The sequence below is a fragment of the Xyrauchen texanus genome, chromosome 3 (assembly GCF_025860055.1).
Source record: "Xyrauchen texanus isolate HMW12.3.18 chromosome 3, RBS_HiC_50CHRs, whole genome shotgun sequence".
Classification (NCBI taxonomy): Eukaryota; Metazoa; Chordata; class Actinopteri; order Cypriniformes; family Catostomidae; genus Xyrauchen; species Xyrauchen texanus.
The window spans coordinates 13,351,049-13,371,805 of NC_068278.1; the positions used below are offsets into that span (position 1 = coordinate 13,351,049).

The following is a 20,757-nucleotide window of genomic DNA, read 5'->3' on the forward strand; positions in this document are numbered from 1 at the left end:
AAAACGGTAACGATTGACAAAGGAAAGGGAAAACAACAGGGTTTAAATAAACAGACACAATGAAGACAAAACGAGACACAGGTGAGAACAATGATGAGTGCAGGCAGTGAGGGAAGCCGGAAATTGTGGGAATTGTAGTTTTCAACAAGGACAGTGAGACTCGGGGCGGACAACAAGGAAAACATGACATGGAATATGATCCGTGAAGGGTGAAACGGAAAACACGGGGCAGACAACACAGGAACGTGACAATCAGCAACTGAATACTGATTGTGCTCTCAGTAAATATTTATTTCTGTTGCACTGATCGAAATGGCTGGTCGTTTTGTACTATACCTAGAGACACGTATGTGACATGTCAGCCATGATTCATTTATTTTGTGAAAATAACAGTTCTGACAATAATCGTAAAATGAGCAGTACTGAGCAGATCACATGATCTCAACATGGCAGCCTCCATTAAGGCGACCTGCTCCATAGAATATAAAACTGCTTTTATTAGGGTACTGATAAAACTAGTCTTCATCTCATCTACTAACATTCTGATTTCCTTAGACAATTTGCTGATTTTCTGTCAGATGTAGTATCTACTGTAGATAGAGCTTTACTCATTGGTGACTTCAACATTCACATAGATAAAGAAAATGATTCACTGTTATTAGCATTTATCGATTTTCTCAACTCTGTTGGGGTCAGATAAAATGTGACAGGATCTACTCATCATCATAATCATATGCTAGATTTAATTCTGTCACATGGACTTGATGTGGATAATACAGCAATTTTGCTGCAGAGTGATGACATCTCAGATGTCTCAGATGTCTCTTTTGTATGCTGCGCTTATCAAAGATCACTCAGTCTACACCACATTATCGATCGGGTAGATAAATATTATTTTGCCCACAAAAGAAAGCTTCATTAATAACCTTCCAGATTTGTCTTAAAAACACAGTTAACCATTGATTTTTAAAGAACTTGATGTAATCACAGAAAATATAGATACATTCTTCTCTAGCACTCTTGATAGCGTCGCCCCCCCTTCAATTAAAGAAAATTAAAGAGGAAATCCCAGCACCATGATACAATGATCACACTCATGTTCTCAAGAGAGCAGCTTGGAAAACAGAGCACAGAAATTATTTTAAGATTTTTTTTTTACAGATAAAATTGAAATGATCAGAAATAAAATTGGAATTATACAATTCCAATTTGCAGTCTGCTATAGCTCCTCAGAAAACAGTGTCTCATATAATTCCCCACGAGCAACTTCAATCCTTCGATGTCATAGGACAGGAAGAGCTAAACAAATGATCAAAACATCAAAATCAACAACACGTATGCTAGATTCATCACCGACCAAGCTATTAAAAGAGGTGTTTCCAGTAATCTCAGAACCTCTTCTTAAAATTATTAACTCATTATTATCCTTACGCCATGTCCCAAGAAAATGTAAGAGCAGTTATTAAACTGTTATCAAGAAGCTACAGCTTGATCCTGGAGAGTTGGCTAATTATAGACTGATCTCAAATCTTCCATTTATGTTGAAAATACTAGAAAAGGTAGTGTCCTTCCAACTATGCTCATTTTTACAAACAAAAAAAATTACATATGAAGAATTTCAGTCAGGATTTAGGCTCCATCGTAGTACATATTAAATGCACTTATTAAAATTACAAATTACTTTCTCTTATCATCTGATCATGGCTGCTATTTAGCTGACCGTTACCACTTTGTCTGTGTAAACGAGCCTCGTGCCTTGTGGAGTTTTGTGTTCCTTGTCTCAATCACCTTAAGCTTGCTCACTTGGGGTCTAAATATAGATGTAAATATTTGTTATTATTTATTTTAAAGTGCAATTTACAATCATGTTTTTATTTTTATTAGTATACCGCACTATTATGACTCATAAACAGTATAATATTATAGCTTTTTCTGTTAAAGCATAATTTTCTGTAAAGCTGCTTTTAAATGATGTGTGTTGTGAAAAATGCTATACAAATAAAAATGACTTGACTTGAAGACTTACATTGTATGGATTGTATCAACAGAGCTGAAATATTCTTCTAAAATCTTTGATTGAGTTCTGCAGTAGAAAGAAGACATACACATCTGGTATGGCATGAGAGAATTAAAATATTTGGGTGAACTAAGTTTGAATCAACCCCAAATATTGAACATTAGCTAGCAGAGAGAGGCTCCATCTTTTTCCCAGATCAAATGTGAGAAGCCCAAATTAAATATATGATATTCACTAACATGGCCTATCACTCATCAACACTAGAACAAATGTGAAGGTGTGGAATGTGTAGATTTGCAAATCCACTTGAGTAGCGCATGTATCAGGGTGCAGTTTAGTCCAGATAGGCGTCATGTTTCCCCCAATATTTTTAAATTCCGTTCTTTGTCAACAGTTCAGAAGATGGGGGCTACAAGTGGTGTTGGGGGGCAGCCTGCTGCTACGCAATTATAACTTGAGGCTCCCCCTCACTTTTAAAAATGTTTTGTATTGGCGTTTTGGGTTAATTTTGAGTATATAATTTACCTAATCTATTCGTTTGCATTTGTGCCTGACAGCCACATAGCAATACTTGGACAAACATTTTGAGCTCTCACTATACATTGGAAACTATCCTGATCCCAGAGACTCCTCGGCTATTGTCATCCCAGCAAGAGGTTTTAAATGAATAGGCTTGAAGAAAGGCTTGAAAGCTGAGACTGTGTCTTTAAGAAGTGGCCCCCTGTGCGGGGCTGGAACCCGAGGCACTCGAAGACAAATCACTCAAGTTCTGAGGAAGTGACGGGCAGCCGAGGAGCTTTAAGAGTTAATTTGTAGTTTTACGAACAGAAATAAATCTGCTCACATTGTAGGCTTTCAAAAAACGAAACTATCCGTGTATAATTAGCCTGAGTTTCCCGAATTACCACTGATACGATATGTCCCACTGTTGTGTTAAATGAGACTTTTGTAATGTACGCGCGAGCGACTTTGCCGGCGTTTGTGTTGTTTGTGCTGTTATCATCATCGGTAAGTGTTTGCTCAGAGTTGAGGGTTCTTCTTCGTCTCAGTGATGGTCAAATAACGGAGGAGGTTCTAAAAGCGGATAGTGAAAAGGACATCATAACATTGGAGTTCAAGCAGGGAGACGGGACTCTCATCACATTCCTGGCTGATTTTAAACGTGTGAGTAGAAATGCAACATAATTCAATTGTAGTATAAATCATCCACTTTGAAAGCCTCGATGCAGCGCTTCAATCTGTCACAACATCCCAATATAATTGCATCGCTGTGATAAGAAAACACTGTGGCCAATCAGTTTAGTCTCTTTTAAGAGTGCATATAAAATGCCTTTAGAAAATTGTGCACGCGCCATTGAAAAACCACCAAAAAGTTAGTCTACCACTCTTCTCTTTCTCTTTCCCCCCCCCCTTGGAGTACCATTTAAATACTATGGTAGGCTACATGCATATAATTATCATGATGGTATTACCAGTTTATACCACTACTGTATCATGGTACCACCACAGTACTTTTTGTAAGGGAGTCATATCCACAGTTTTCCCTCTTTGTTCATTTACAATTTACAATAGATTGCCTTTTTAAATTATGATTTGTTTTTTTACTATTGTGCATTTGTCACAAAAAAAAAAGTATCACGATATTAAAATGTTTACACAGCATTATGTCTTTATGTATGTCGCTAGTCCTATTATCCAATTTGATCCTCTTCATCCATGGAAATTTGGGTGAAATCAAGCTGCCATTTGCCAGACAGCCATGCAGCCAAAAATCCATTCATGAGGAAATTGCTGTAAAAAGTATCAAAATGCTGTGGTTTGTTAAGGAAAAATTGGTCAGTATTCAAAGCAGCGAAAGAGGCACAGAATAGGATTCATGGCTAATAATGGTATTCAGACAGTGTATTATGAATGTTTTTGCAAACTTTGCAAACTTTTAAGTTTCGTTTTGACTCATCCACTGAGTCACAGCTCATCTTGTTCCTCCATCATCTCTCAATTCTAAAGCTTGGTGTGCATTGTATCTGTTATAAGGTTTATGGAATTAAAGTATTTACTGAGCAAATGCAACTGGCTGTACAGCTCATATCAGATGAAGAGTCCTCCACCAATATGGACAAAGAAATCTGAAGTACTTGGGTTGCAGCCAGTTTTGTTAGGCAGACTACTTGCACAAATATGTTTATGAATTTCCTTTCCAAATACACTCTTATTATACACCACTTTATTAGGAACACATGTACACCTACTTTTTCATGCAGTTATCTAATCATCCAATCGTGTGACAGCACTGCAATGCATACAATCAAGCAGATACTGGTCAGGAGCTTTAGTTAAAGTTCACATCATCCATCAGAATGAGGAAATATGTGATCTCAGTGGTTTGGAGCGTGGCGTGATTGTTGTTCCCAGATGGGCTGATTTGAGTATTTCTGTAACTGCTGATCTCCTTTGATTTTCACACACAACAGTCTCTAGAATTTACTCCGAATGATGCCAAAAACAAAAAACATCCAGTAATTGGCAGTCCTGCAGACAGTAATGCCTTGTTGATGAGAGGGGTCAATAGAGAATGTCCAGACTGGTTTGAGCTGACATAAAGTCTACGGTAACTCTGATAACCGCTCTGTACAATTGTAGTGAGCAGAATAGCATCTCAGAATGCACAACATGTTGAACTTTGAGGCAGATGGACAACAACAGCAGGAGGTTAAATGTTCTGTTGCTGAAATCAGTCTGTGCTTAATGACATTTGCTGGAATGGTTGTTGACCAGTTTCCGGGTTAAATAACCACAGAGTGCCATCAAAAGTGACAGTTCACATGGTGTTACACTTGCCCTGTTCCTACTACTCCAGACTCAAGCTTCATAATAACAGTGAAATACCACTTTGTTTTTTTATTCAGTACAGTTGTATGTAGGGTAGCAAACCCACTGCTTAATCTGAGAAACGCTTATAAGAGAACAAGACGCAATGGCCAAAGACCTCCACGAACTGTAAGGGGCTGTTAACACCAAACGCATTTGCAACCATTAATTTGTTTTTCTATGTAAACCTGCTAGGCGAACGTCTTTGTTTCCATTTGTTTTTGTTTATTCTGCATCTCGTGCATTATTACTGTTTTTTTAGATGCTGTCTCACGTGTCAAACAAACACCACAAGCCATCATTGAAGTGATAGTTTTTATTTCGCCTCTAGAGGCCACTCTTATACTGTATAATGACAGCGGACCCTTCCCAGCCACTCCAGCACTGGACGCACCGGAGAAAAACTATCGGTGTGTTTTTTTTGCAGATAACCGATAATTCCAGAAATCTGTTATCGGTGCCGATTAATCTGCAAAATCTATAATCTCTTGTATCGGTCGACCTCTACATGAAAGCACACACTCAAGATGTGTGAAAGCACCAACTTTAACTAATCTTATCCATCAGGCTCCCTGTTGTCACTGAAGACATTCTCCATGGGACTTCCCACTCCGGCATAGAGTATAATTTGATGTTCTCACAGCATACTTGTCCACCACACACACATTCCTCTGTATTCGCAATAAACCATTGGCTTTTAGCGATGGAATGTCATCTTTTCTGTGATTTAACGTCTCACTGTGTCCTTTCAAACAACAGCCACCAGAGTTTGTCCTCGCAGATCATGGAGGAAATGAGCCTGTTTTATCAGTTATAGCTGTCATGCCAGGAGCTTATACACAGTGGCCATATTCAGTTTGAATGCCATAAGTGCATTTACTGGAATGGGGGTGAATAAAAGCAGTATTGTTGCAGTGAAAGAGAGGCTGTATTCTTGGTTATGTCTATATGGGAGCAGTTGGCCTGCTTTGCTGTGGGTGGGTTAGTTAGTGGGTCAGGGAAAAGTTTAGCGGATGCTCTGGGACGTGGTAAGAGTTTATGCTTGAGTTTCATGTGCTCTGGAGGTCTGGTCTGTTTATAGTATTAAGAGGGCCTCTATTTCCTTTTCATTGTTGGTGATTTGTTTGATAGGGTTGGGATGCCTCCTCCTCTCAGTCAGCTCATTTGTTCACATTGATTATAATTCCACATATTTCTGCTGTTAAGGCAACTGAAAAAAAAAAAGTGCAACATTTTTTTTATTATAAAATAATACATTTCATGAGGATTAGCTTAAAACAAGTAGAAAAAAAAGGCAATGGAACAAGACAAAATACATTGATTTCCAAGATACATTATGAAAATGAGTCCTGAGATTTTGTACAATTTTACTACTTTGCTAAGTGTAGATACATTTTGTGGAAAACAAGGATATTTGTTTTTAATCATAGCTAAATGTATCTTGCTTAAGGACATGTATATATTTTTTTCTTTTGCAGTTTTGCTTCTTAGCTAAATATATCTGAAGTAGGGCTGCAGAATTAATTGAAATAAAATCGAAATCATGAAATTACCTTTTGCTATTAATAAAACAAAAAGGGCTGTGAATTAATTAAATAAATAAATAGTCTGCTCGCGCTGCGTGCTTCAAGTTTTTGTGCGCTTCTCTGTCTTGTCTTTAATTTGTGAGTGCATTATTACTGTATTCTCCATCTCGTGCTCAGATTAACAGATTGCTGTAAGATTGGTTCAGTTTGCTTATGTGTGCTGAGTGCATTATACTAAAAGCGTAATTTTCTAAAATGTGCGCAATTCCAAATACATTTGTCCGCTACAAGTTAATATACAGATAATACACCCCATGGCACAGGGTGTTTGTGAACAGAGGAAGAGATATTAAAATGAGGTTGTGAATTCAGCTACACACAGAAACTCTTTCTGCTGTTATCCGTCAAAATAAAAGCTTGGCGGTTTAGAACAGTTTGGTTTAACTGGAACGTATAGCAATGTCCCGTGCAAGTTAAGATTTTATTCAGAAATATATAACTATTGTATAATAATACTGATAATAAATATAATACTATATCATCACAATATTATTGTATTACAAAAAAAATAATAATAATGACTATGAATTGTGGGGTACAGGTACAGTGGACGGGTACAATATGAACATGAAGAGGACAGTGGGGTTTTTCTTTAATCTCAATTTGTTTCACTGTTTTATTTATTTGTTTAATTAATTACTTACTAGTTTTGTGTTTATCACTGGCCAGTTCAAATATTTTTTTAAATAATCGCAATATGACTTGTTTTTTTGTTGTTGTTGCAATTTTGCTTCTTTGCTAAATGCATAATGCAAGGGTGTGTAGATATGTTTCTGCAAAAGAAGGTTTGTTTTTTTGCATTTTTAAATTTTTCTTCTTCGCTAATTTTATTTTGATATCTTACTATCTTTTAGTGGAAAACTATATATTTTTGTATTATTATTATTATTTTTTTTTTGCAGTACTGTATATTCTGTGCCTGTAAGTCTGTTCTTCTAAAGTTTGGTTAAACAGCTATGCAAATTTGGATTTCCTGAGAAATTTTTGATGTTTATGATAAGGCAAAACATCCACCCCACTCTAGTGAAATCTGATAATGATAGCTTAAAAACATTGTTGTAATGCCTGTTTGTCTTATGTCTGTGTATCTAAGCACACGTTTTATTTGGTTTTGTTTCAAACAGCATGTGAAGATATTTCGTGCACTGGTGCTCGGGGAGCCGGAGAGGGGCCAGACACAGTATCAGGCCCTCTGCTTCATCTCCTGGTTGGATCATGGAGAGCTCATCCCCACTGAAGCCATGGCCAAACTCAGACAGGTATTCACTTTGTTTCAAAAGTACAGCCACAGTACATGGTAACATGAGATGCATAATAAAAATGCTCACAAACTGTCTGTGAAAAGTTTGACCCAAACTTGACCTAAAAAACTTTTCTAAAGCTTGAAAACCAATGTAAAATTTAACACGCAAGGAAACTAGAAACTATTTACATAGAGAAAAGTCCACTCACAGAAATTAACCAGATGTTCATCTACCTAATAGTCCCCCCGTACTTAGACTTTCCTTGTAAGTGCATTGCTATAAACAGGATTTTGTTTGTTTTTATAAATTATGGATTTTTTGACAATATTTTTTGGTTATCATCAGCAGGCCACAGATACTGTCTGTGTCGATACCATTAGAGTCAGTGTGCAAAATGTAACATAAGTATGTCAGTGATGTCTTTGTTGATCTTGTCAGCAGGACAATGAGTATTCAAGAACCATTGATCATCTATTGTCACTATTCTAAGTTTTGTTGTGTTCATATCAAAGTACAAATCTATTTCCTGTGATTATTGTGTGAATCCAACAGAAAAACCCTCATGTGGTGCGGAGTGCAGATGACAGTTGTGGATTGGAACAGCTCAGTATGAACGCAGTGATCAACATGAGTCTTTCCTGGCACCTCAGTACGCACATATCAAATGTGTGCAGGGACGCACGAGACCTCATATACACACGGCAGCAAGATGTCAAACACTGGGTGGACAGAGGTCAGAAAGTCTCTAATTAAAGAAATAATGCAGAGCTCCCAATAAAAAGTCTGTAAACATTAGACATCAACAAATAAATAGTAATCTTGGACATAAAAAATACTTGATTGACACTTTGGACTCGGCTAGGCAAAGCTGAACATGCGATGTCTTATCCAGATTTCATGAGAGTGCAGTTTTCATGCCAGCGCAAAGCACAAGTGGTCATGTGTAGGAGTGTGTGCATATGACATTGCGCATTCATAAATTCAAAACAGTTGTTTTCTATGAATGTACGCACACCGGCACCATCGCTCAGTGTCTGTTGCACTTGTGAACCAGTGAGATGTGCAACGGGGATTGCGAAACACGTTGAATGGGGTGCAGAATTGTCTGTTGCAAAACTCTTATGTCTCGTGATGAAACTAGTTTAAAGCAAACAGCTCCCACATTCTAAACAGCACACACAAAGTGAAAAAACTTTACCATGGATTTACTGCAATAACACTAACTGTACTGTACTATGGTATTTATGGCAGAAAATGTTTCTAAATGTATTTAGACTGCTGTTATTTCATTACAAAAATGACCATAGTTACTAACCATTGTTGTGAGGAGCCATGCATGGTTTTGCCTATGGTGACCATGAACTATGACAAATATCATTGTTAAATCTATGGTGCATTTTCATAATTATGGACCAAGCTATCAGTTTTCCATCTGTGTAAAATCTGCACTCTTGTAATGCTCTCTGATTGTAAGAAAATGTAAGTTGTTATATTTACCTTCAGAAATGACAAGACATGGCTGTAGTTTAATCAGTGTGATACTGTTGTTAATATCATAATTTACATCTGCATCCCAACATCAAAATCAATGCTGTACTGTCAAATGTGCATTACAATGCACATAACATCTAAAATTATTGGTAATTGCATGGGTGCTACCAAAGCAGGTGCTGGTGCCACATTTTCAACGGGCCCTTTGAGGACATTAATAAACCCTGATGTGACCCAGGCTGAAATTGAGTTTGACACCAATTTTAGAATCTATTCTTTGACCAACACTCATTAATACTGTGGTCCAGTGTTGTGGGCTTGCACCACTGCTGAAAAACATCCTAGGGGAAACACTTGACACTAGCACATTCTTATGGCTGTCGTTATTTATATTGACATTGCTTGATAGGGAATAGACTATATAATTGGAAGCAATGGTGCAATAACTAAAGAAAAACCTCAGAATTAAATTGCACTGTATTCAGCCCATTACCGTATTGCGTGCGCAATTTCACCAACCTACTTGCGCCTAGACTTCAAACATGCTTGTACGAAAATTACAAAACTTTACTCACCCTCATGTCATCCGAGATATGTATTACTTCCTTTCTTCTGCTGAACACAAACAAAGATTTTCAGAAGCATATTTCAGCTCTGTGGGCCCATACAATGCAAGTCAACATGGTCCAAAACTTTGAAGCTCAAAAAAGCACAAAAAGCCAGCATAAAAGTAACACTGTGGTTTAACCCATAATCGTTCTCTGATTTCTCTACTGTACCATGGGTAATGTAGTTGTTTACCACGAATTTCACTATCAAACATGATCTTTAAACAATGAAGTTGAAATAATGCAGATGGATGGCTTCAACGGAAGCATATATCAACTGTGAACAACCTTGTGGCAGGGCGGAGGGCGGGGCCGGGTCGTGATTATACACACGAGGCTAATCAAGCCTCCGAGAGGGATAAAGGCAGACTGCGGAGGATTGTGCGGGAGAGAGAGATAGTTTACGGACATGTCCGTCGTGTGTGTTGGTGTCTTCTTTTTTAAGTTTACCAATTAAACTATTATTTACATTGCCAAGCCGGTTCTCGCCGCCTCCTTTCCATTGACTGCTTTACACACCTTTATAAGGTAAAAGATTTATAAGTTATCATTGAAAATCTATTAGTCTGTGGGATAAATGAATGGGATTTTTACTTCCAGAACCAGACTAATGCGCTCTATAGCCATGGAAATTCATGATTAAAAGGTGTGGGAACCTTATGGGCAGAAAAGAACTTGCCACATCATGCATGGTTAGGACATGGTTTAACTATTTCCCTGCTTCTGACTACAACTGCATAATTTGCCTTAGCACTGACTCAATTTATCTTTACAGGGGTCGAGGGCTCAATATTCGAGGTTCTTCCCCAGAGTGTGGATGTGACTGGCTTGCAGAGCTGCAGTTCCCCAGCAGACCCATGGCAGCCCTGCGCCTGCAGTTACAGGTTCAATCTGGAGTGGTTCCCCTGTCAGCTGAAGTACTGTCGGGGTCAGGGTTCCAGCCCGTACAAGTGTGGCATCAAGAGCTGCAGCAAAAGCTACCGATTTGACTTCTACACACCCCATAAACAGCTGTGCCTTTGGGATGACGACACTTAAAAGCACTTGTAAGAAAGAAAAATCTCCTTTCTCAAAATGTTGTTTTCCTGTGTCAATATTTTTACGAGTTACTAAAACAAATCTAGAGTGTATCTATAGTGTCGGTGGTACTGAAAATGTGCTTAAGTTGGCAAGGTTTTTATTTTTACCACATGCAGCTCCGCGTCCACATTCCTGGACATTTTATTTTGGCTTCGCTATATGCAATGCAAATGAATTTAAACTGACTTAATACTGTTCACAACACTCTGGACTGTCATTAAAGGGTTAAACTTCTGGCGCACCGTGACACAACAACATGAGGTCGATTTCCGTGGAGCACTTCTACGGGCGCAAAGCCAAAAACGTGCCTCTGGTAAGAAACCGCTTTAACTTTCATTGAAACCCGTTTGGGTGTAAAGCGCAGCATCTTTATTCAATTCATTCATTTTTCACGTGTCAGTGCGCAGATAAACATGATGTCCACATTCGTGGATTTTGGGACCCTCAAAAGTTTAAAAAACATTAATACACCTGTGGGTCATTTCGCTTTCATTTTAATTTTGTTGTATTTTATTTTGTTATCACTGTACAATACATGAGTAAATGCATTCCTATATATCCACTGTGCATTTACACATTGAGAATCAATAGGTTCATCCAAAAGCTGAAAAATATTGCTTTCAGAGGCTTTATATGGAGTTAGGATGAAAATAAGGTGCATTTCAAAATCTTCTGAGACCATTAACGACAGACAGCACACTGGAGGTTTAGTCATTCACTAAATAGTGACCAAGGGAGCATCCTATTGCTCTCAAAGTCCATTTTTACATTTACATTTAGTAATTTAGCTGACGCTTTTATCCAAAGCGACTGACAAATGAGACGCATAGCAAGCAATTTGTCATACAAAGTTGAACAACATCTGCAGTATAGGACTGCCAAGTTCTCACAGTGGCTGGAATAGTAAAGATACTTGCACAGAAGAAAGAGACAGACATGGATTTTTTTACTTTCTGGACATTAAGTGCAGTTAGTGCGGGTTGGTTAAGTGCTCGCAGAACAGATGTGTTTTCAGCTGGTTCTTGAATGTTGAAAATGTAACAGTAGATCATGTGGAGGCTGGAAGTTCATTCAAACACACAGAACGATCGTGAAAAGACTTTGAGCCTCTTTGTGATGTGACCACCAGGCATCGCTCGCTCATAGACCACAGAGAGCGAGTTTGAGTATAGACCTGTAGAAGTGAACTGAGACCAGACAGGCTGCTGCATTCTGGATCATCTGCAGTCACTTAAAGGAATAGTTCACCCAAAAAAAGAACATTTGCTGATAATTTACTCATCAAAACAGAATTTAAGATTTTTAGGATTTTATTTCAGGCCTCCTCCTCTAAACAATGCTATGCAATACAGCTGATGAATTCAGATATCGACCCTTTGTTTCTTTCGATGGACTGGAAAAAAACAGGGTTAAAATGTCCAATATTTGAGAATGTAGGGATGTGCTGATATCCAGGTTCAGCGCGATAAGCCAGAGCTTCAATCGCTCATGATCATGTACAGGCAATCGATGAAAAGTTTATATTTTCACCTGGCATGTTTTTACTTTGGGGTGTCTGAAGGTTGAAGCATCCAGGATACACATGCCAAACGACCATTTTGAACAATACACTTATTCAAATATAAATCTACATCAAAGACAATTCAACTTTTGTACAGCGCTGCTCCTCTTGTAAATAATGACACACTTCCTGCCTCCTCCTCCACGGGATGCGTGACCTTACCAACAAGCTTACGTCATCCCTATCATGAGCGCGCGTCACAGAGATGTACGGAAGTGAACATTTGTAGTTAATAAGTATATAAGTATTGTTTTTTTAAAAAAAGAATTAATCGTTTGGGTTCAGAAGAACTTTATTTGTCGACTGGATTGTTTTGATGCACTGTAAATATGCATTTTGGAGGGTAAAAAAATGTAGTACATTCACTTGCATTGTTTAAAGGAGGAGCCCTGAAATTAAATCCTAAAAATCTTAAATTCTGTTTTTCATGAAGAAAGAAAGAACGTCAGATAGATCTTGGATGGCCTGAGGGTAAGTTAATTATTAAGAGTAAATTATCAGCAAATTTCCATTTTTGGATGCACTATTACTTTAATTGTGTTAGCTGGAAGGCCAGCCAACAAAGCATTACAGTAGTCCAGTCTTGAAATGACCAGAGCTTGGACCAGGAGCTGTGTTGCATATTCAGACAGGAAAGGTCTGATTTTCCTGATTTAATCCAAACTTCCTATCAAAAGTTCAGTTTCAGGCTGCAGATGATGTTTGGAACACTCAACGTGTTTGGCAGACATGTGACAATGATAATCAGTACATAGATTCAGAATTTATAATGTATACATTTATTTTAACATGGATGGCAGTGATTGGATGATGCTGGACATTACTTGTATCAGAATTAATTATGTTAATTTCTGACGTAATGTCTGTAACATCTCAAAAACATGACCATCACTCCTGGAAACATAATAAACAATTTGACTATATCTTGGTATCATTTAAATTTCACAATTTAGTCCAATGTCCACATATGTGGACATCAATTTTTAGGAAAACTATTTGCTCTAGATTTTAATTTTATTTCAGAAAATGCACACACTCAGCTCAGCATCAGGAGGTTAAAAAATCATGATAAATAGACTGATGTTGTTTGTTATGTTGAGGAACAATTCTGATAAATAGATTATCTTGACTTTTTACATAGACTTTGTCTTAACAGGGAATTGTCCCTAACATAGTGTCTTAGAAGTGTAACATAGTTGACTGCTTACTATGATTGACTACACTGTCAAGTTATTTTCTTTCCTAAAGCATTTCATGGGAAAGAAAGAAAGGATATTTTGTGATGTGTTGTCAAGCCATTTATCTTTTCACTTTTGTACATCACTACAATGGTACCTCAGGGCAGGATATTGTGTTATTGTGTTAAAATCGTAGGATTAGTTCTGCCTTAAGGCAAAATCTTGTAGGTTTTACTTTATGCTGAATTTTGACATATCAAAATATTTTAATGTTAAAGTTTTCGCTTTCCATACAATCCCTAATGTTGAGGAAATAATTCGTAGAAAAGAGAGTTGTTTGAAAAATATTAAAATTCAATTGTAGGAAATGTTTTACTGATGTCTGAATGTGTCTCTTCTAGCTATCCTTTTTGAACGTTAAAGCTGTTAATTCACTTTTTACGCTTTTTTACTATTTTATTTTAAAGTTGAACCTTATTGCCTTCACTTTAAAGCAAACCGTTTATTGTTGTGATTTTGCATTGTCAAATGAGTTTAGCCATGTTGTAATCAACAAAAACAGGAGCAAAATAACTTTGTTTACAATTTACAATATTATAATAATAGGGTAGCATGCAAGCTTTTAAAGTCTATTCAGACTTGGGATTCACATTTTTGCTCCCTCCTCTTGAGGCTGAGAATGTAAAACTTTAACAAAAGGTTTATGTGGCAGCTAAGACAGTGTCTCTGGACATAATGTGATGTCTATTTATTGCAAATGTATTCAATTGATGCCAAATTTCTTACTCTCAGCTAAGCTGCTCTCAATAGCCTTGACCAGTTCTGATTTACATTACAATTGCAACTGTCTTATGAATGGAATGGACTTTTTGTTTTGTGAAATACATTATTGGTGTTTAAGCTCCAGTCTTGGAAGATTAAAGGCTTTGACAACTTTCTGCTGTTTACTTGACAGCAGCCACTATCCTGATATCATTTATTTCTTGAGTATTATTATAATTTTTTGTAATTTCAATTTAAAACAGGCACAGCCAAACATTGATGAAGCAATTGAAGCATTTTACTGTCAGCATCTTACAAAATATGTTATTTATGCAATAAAGTATTTTCCACAAATGAGCATGTGTCTATCAGTGTTTGCATACTTTTGGGGATTTGTGTACAAATTTTATAATCTGACCCTTAAATGTTTCAATTATGTTATGAATAATTATGTTTAATAATGCTTTTAGAATGTGCATTTAATTTTTTCTTTTACAGAAACTGAATACTGCCTTCTAGTGTCAATTCAGTGTAATGCTGAAGCAGAATGGTGTGAATTCAAACTCATCTTGGGACAAGGATAAATATATATATATATATATATATATATATATATATATATATATATATATATATATATATATATAAACATCCAGTATGCCACCAGCAAATGGATCCATTAAAAGGAGACCGGGGCTAGTTGCACTTTTTAATGCAGTGAATATTTCAGTGGTAGGTTTATTTTTGAAAGACACAAACAGTACTTTAAAATCTTGGCTACAAAAAGCTATAAACATTTCTCCAATTATTGCCCATAAAAAGATAAAATTAATTAACCACACACTGAACTACAGGCAGTGCCCAGTGGGAAAACAGCCGAGGGGGACCACAAAATATTTTATGTGAAACAACAAAAATTTTAGAGGACAATATACCCAAAATTTCAAGCCATTGTTTTGGCCAACAAAAATTTTAATTTATCAATTGTATACATTTCTAACGTTCAAAATATGTGACAACTTACCCAAACCTGACATTTGTGAAAAATGTATTTGTCCCAAGAACACCTTCAGAAATTTGACCTTCATTATAATAGTAAATGAATGCAGAGGAGATTGGCGTTAGTTGGCACACATTTTCATACTTTGTTGGATATCTCTCGTGGAACAATTGATACCCCAAGTAGGTGCAAATGAAAGCTAAAGTTCTTGGACAAAAAAAAAAAAACACATTTAATGTCACCAAGTATTTATTGACTTTGTACAGGTTGTAGGGTTGGTTGGCACAGAGCACAACACTTTATTTTAGTCCAGGACAACAGAAAAACATATGTGTCTTCTATCAGTAATATGAGTAATGATTATGTAATTCATATAATTGTATTAATATGATTAGGATTAATATATACATAGTTACAGTTTGGAAATTAACATGAACAATTTTTACTTAAATGGATTGTTCACCCAAAAGTGAAAATTCTCTCTTCATTTACTCACCCTCATGTCATCTCAGATGTGTATGACTTTATTTCTTCTGCTGAACACAGACATAGACTTTCAGAAGTATATTTCAGCTCTGTTGGTCCATACAATGCAAGTGAATGGTGGCCAGAATTTTCAAGCTCCAAAAATCACATAAAGGCAGCATAAAAGTAACCCATACAACTCCAGTGGTTTAATCCTTGTCTTCTGAAGCCATCCAGTTAGTTTTGGGTGAGAACAGACCAAAATGTAACTCCATTTCCACTGTACATCTTGACAACAGTCTTCTAGGTGATTTCAAGTTTGATTGCACTCTGTGCATGCTTAAAGCACTAGGAAGTGTAATTGAGCTTGAAATCATGATCATGGGGGTGGTATGGTGGCTCAGTGGGTAGCACTGTCACCTCACAGCAGGAAGAAGGTCCTCGGTTCGAATCCTGCCTCACCCAGGGCTTTTCTATGTGGAACTTGCATGGAATTTGTCCAGGGTGTTTCTCTGCCTTTGGCCGGAGACAGCTGGGATAGGCTTCAGCACTACCCGTGACCCTACTTAGGACAAGCAGCTACAGAAGAAGGACTGATGGATCGTGATTGTGCCTAGAGACTGCAATGACAAGATCTACAGTGAAAAAGGAGTTATATTTTGGTCTGTTCTCACCCAGAACCAACTGGATCACTTCTGAAGACATGGATTAAACCACTGGAGTTGTATGGATTACTTTTGTGCTCACTTTATGTGCTTTTTGGAGCTTCAAAGTTTTGGTCACAATTCAGATGCATTGTATGGGCCTACAGAGCTGAAATATTCTTCTAAAACTATAAATATATCAATCTTTACTTAAATACATTTGTTTAAAATAAATGTGTTATTCACTTGGCTTGAACCGATATGTATAATACCCCTAATAATAATACAATTCTAACATTTTCATTATTTTTATATATGTGTGTGCATTTAGAGGTATTCATTTGGTAAATAATGTGTATGAAGGCTATGAATTATGATCTACTCTTTTTTTATAACCAGTGAGATAACCCACCCCAAAATCAATGTGCCTACCAACTTCACTCACAATATTTTGATAAATTATGTTAGCCAGCTAGCATATAGCATGGCACAGGCTTACAAATCTTATATCAAAATACAGTTGACACCCATCACTATTAACTAAAATTAATATATTTAAAAAATCTCAGTTTTTGCAGAAGAGTTTAATTTTTGTTTTGGCAGATAAAATGAAAAAGAATCGGTTACCTAACGTAACCTCGGTTCTCTCTAGATGAGGGAACGAGTATTGCGTAAGCTAGCTTACGCTACGGGAAAGATTAATCTTTTCTGAGATATTGAAGCCAAAAAATTATCCTTAATTTTTGTATCCATTGTCAACGCAGTGCGGCAGCTGCAGACCTTGAGCGGGCTAGCTAGCGAGCTCATAGGTTGCTCTGTGGCAACTGCTGCAGCCTATAAACGAGCTTGGGCGAACTCGCATCCAATGAGAGGCGTCCGCGCGCTCACTGCATCAAAGCCCGCCAAAATGGCCGTGACTAGAGTGCATATAAGCGTAGTTCAGTAGGCTGGAACCCTGGTTTTCATTGACTGAAGCGAAAAGTCGCCAGTGGCGCGAAGCACGGCCGGCTACGCAATACTCGTTCCCTCATCTAAAGAGAACCGAGGTTACGTTAGGTAACCGATACGTTCTCTTCACGAGAGGTTCTCTCGTATTGCGTAAGCTAGCTTATGCTACGGAACCCATTGTCAACGCCGTCGCGCCAAGCATTCACTGTATGAGCCCCAGGGAATTAAGGGGGACCGGGGAGCCCTTATGAGTGGGGAAATAATATTTGGCCGGCAAGAATGCAGGTCATTGATTGTGTAATACATAAGCACATAGTGGGAAGGGAACGACAGAGCGGCGGTGCGGTCTGTGTGGAATGTGTCCCATCAGTGCAGCTCACCAGGGGAGCTGTAGCGTATTAAACCGCTAGTAGTTTTGCCTGCAGAGCGGGCACTTCCATATTGTAAAATCTGACAAAGGTGGGGGAAGTCCATCCCGCTGCCACACATATGTCGTGAATGGAAATCCCGCTGGACCATGCCCACGAGGATGCCATGCCTCTAGTGGAGTGAGCCCTAATGCCCAACGGGCATGGCAGGTCTTTTGACGCGTATGCAGCAGCAATAGCGTCCACTATCCATCTAGATAGTGTCTGTTTCGAGGCGCGAGACCTTTGGTGCGCCCTCGAGCGAAACGAAAAGCTGCTCGGAGCGTCTGAAAGCAGCGGAGCGCGCAGTATCACAATCTCAGTGCTCTGACCGGGCAAAGGAGATTGGCGTCGCGTTCAGCTATCGGTGCTGGCAGCGCCGATAGGGAAATGACCTGTGCTCTGAAAGGAGTACCGATCACCTTGGGAACATAGCCGTGTCTAGGCTTTAAAATGACCTTGGAGTCACTTGGTCCAAACTCAAGACACGCAGCGCTGACAGACAGCGCGTGAAGGTCTCCCACACGTTTGACTGATGACAGGGCAGTCAGAAAAGCGGTTTTGAGTGAAAGGTATTTCAAATCCACGGATTGTAGTGGTTCGAAAGGGGGCTTTCATAGTTTCGAGAACCATAGAAAGATCCCAGATAGGAACCGATGGGAGCGCGGGGGTTCATCCTTCTAGCTCCCCTGAGGAAGCGGATGACCAGCTCGTTTTACCCCATGACTGGCCGTGCAGGGGTTCAGCGAGCGCCGCAATGGCCGCCACATACACTTTGAGCGTGGATGGGGATCTGCCCTTATCCAGCAGCTCTTGTAGAAATACGAGCAGCGACGACACCCCACATGTCCGCGGGTCCAGGTCTCTGTCGGTGCACCATTTTGAGAACACAGACCATTTTGACGCATAGAGTCTTCTCGTGGAAGGGGCTCTAGCGTGTATGATGGTGTTTATTACTCCTTCTGGCAGAGCGACGGGTAGTCGTTGATCACCCACGCATGCAGCGCCAGCGCTCTGGGTGGGGATGCCAGATTGTGCCGCTGAGCTTGAGAGAGGAGATCTGCTCTCACTGGGATGGGCCCGCGGCTGTCAGTGACAGCTGCATAAGCTCCGGGAACCATGTCTGATTCTCCCAGCGGGGCTATGAGGAGCACCGGTGGCGCATTTCCCTGATCCTCTGCATTACCTGTGGCAATAGCGAGGCGGGAGGGAAGGCGTAAGCGGGCGTCTGGGCCAGTCCTGGGCCAGCGCGTCCTCGCTTCGAGAAAAATATTGGGCAGTGAGAGTTCTCTTTGGGCGCAAAGAGGTCTATCTCTGCTCTGCCGAATAGGTGCCATAGCGTCTGGACTGTTTGAGCGTGCAGGGACCATTCCCTGGGGAATATTGTCTCTGGACAGTCTGTCCGGGCCGTCGTTCAGGTGGCCTGGCACGTGCGTCGCCCTCAGCGAGCGCAGGTGGCACTGGGACCAACTCAGTATGCGTTTTGTCAGATGGAAGAGGTTCCTGGATCTGACACCGCCCTGACGGTTTAGGTAGGATACCTTCAGACAATCGGTTCAACTCCACGGAGTCTAGTTCTATTCCCAGGAAGGAAATGGTCTGACTGGGCTGTAGTGAGCTCTTGGTCCAATTGACTGCAAGACCCAAACTGTTCAGATGGCTGAGGAGAACTGCTCTGTGAGACAGAAGCTCCATATGTGACTGAGCCATAATCAGCCAGTTGTCCAAATAGTTCAGAATTCGCAAACCCTGACTCCGCGGGGAGTGCGGCGCCGCATCCATGCACTTCGTGAAAGTACGAGGTGCTAAGGACAGGCCGAGCGGAAGGACGGTGTATTGATAAACCTGGCCGTCGGCGAATCTCAAGAATGGCCTGTGACGGGGATTTATCTGAATCTGAAAGTATGCATCTTTCAGATCGAGAGAAATAAACCAGTCCCCTAGGCGCATCATGCGCGAGGAGTTTCCTGATTGTAAGCATTTTGAGCGGTCTTTTGCAAGCACCTTGTTCAAAACCCTGAGATCTAATATGGGTCTGAGGCCGCCGTCTTTCTTGGGAACAGAAGGCTTGCTATTTCTGAACAAAGCATGCACGCTGCTTCCGTGTTCACAGTGGTTTCGAGCAGCTCTGAAGCGAGGCGGCGATCGAACTGTAGCAAATAGCCCTGTTGTATTGTGCTTAACACCCACTTGGATATCCCTGGAATAGCTTCCACGCTTTGAAGCGTAGCAGCTAGAGGGTGAATGGCCAATTCAGCTCTGATTGCCGCACACAGAGCTGAACAAAATGTGTGGCGCGTTTAGTGTGTTCATGCATGATTGCTCGCAGACAGCATGAACAGGCTGTTTTGTGAGTGACTTCCGATTGGAATGAATGGGGAAAGAGTCACATCTGTTACGTGATCGCTAAGCATAGTCATGAGCACGGGACTTACACACAGAGGAATGGTTGCTGGCCGTGTAACAGAGCGGGCAGAGAATGGTAGCGCCTGCGCATTTGTGAGCGCCTTCATTGACTCTGGCGCTTCGGCGGTTACGTAACAGCTTTATGTGGCGTGCTCTGGTGGGGACCACGAGACATGCAGTGCTTGTGTGCAGAAGTGAACACTGGATTGTGGGCACATTTTCTACACATAGGGCTGGTCGTGTGACAGAGCGGGCAGAGAATGGTAGCGCGCGCGCATTTGTGAGCGCCTTCATTGACTCTGGCCTTCGGCGGTTCAGTAACCGCTTTATGAGGCGTGCTCTGATAGGGAGCACGGGATGTGTTATGCTTGTGTGTAGAGGCGAACACTGGGTTGTGGGCACTTTTTCTACACATAAGACATGTTTGCTCTTTACAAGATTTATTTGGATTCGCCGTGAAAGCGGCGTTTGAGTCTGAGCAAGCGGGCAGTG

At 39.7% G+C, this 20,757-nt stretch overlaps 2 protein-coding genes across 2 annotated transcripts in view; both read left to right on the forward strand.

Annotated features, from left to right (window-relative positions):
• Positions 1–2,804: 2,804 nt before the first annotated feature.
• oafb (OAF homolog b (Drosophila)) lies at positions 2,805–10,974 on the forward strand. The gene is made up of 4 exons (XM_052093258.1): positions 2,805–3,181; positions 7,596–7,730; positions 8,268–8,448; positions 10,590–10,974. The coding sequence occupies exons 1-4, from the start codon at positions 2,969–2,971 to the stop codon at positions 10,850–10,852; spliced, it is 792 nt and encodes a 263-aa protein (XP_051949218.1). The 5' UTR covers positions 2,805–2,968; the 3' UTR covers positions 10,853–10,974.
• Positions 10,975–11,143: 169 nt separating this feature from the next.
• pou2f3 (POU class 2 homeobox 3) overlaps positions 11,144–20,757 on the forward strand; it is a 42,618-nt gene continuing 33,004 nt past the window's right edge. Inside the window, exon 1 of the mRNA XM_052093247.1 lies at positions 11,144–11,207. The gene's annotated coding sequence lies outside the window, so the exon portion shown is untranslated. The remainder of the gene's footprint in view (positions 11,208–20,757) is intronic.

Coding starts and splice junctions, on each gene's coding strand:
- oafb (XM_052093258.1), top strand. CDS start 2,969: ATGTACGCGCGAGCGACTTTGCCGGCGTTTGTGTTGTTTGTGCTGTTA. Junction 7,731..8,267: donor CCATGGCCAAACTCAGACAG/GTATTCACTTTG, acceptor TGAATCCAACAG/AAAAACCCTCATGTGGTGCG. Junction 8,449..10,589: donor CAAACACTGGGTGGACAGAG/GTCAGAAAGTCT, acceptor TTATCTTTACAG/GGGTCGAGGGCTCAATATTC.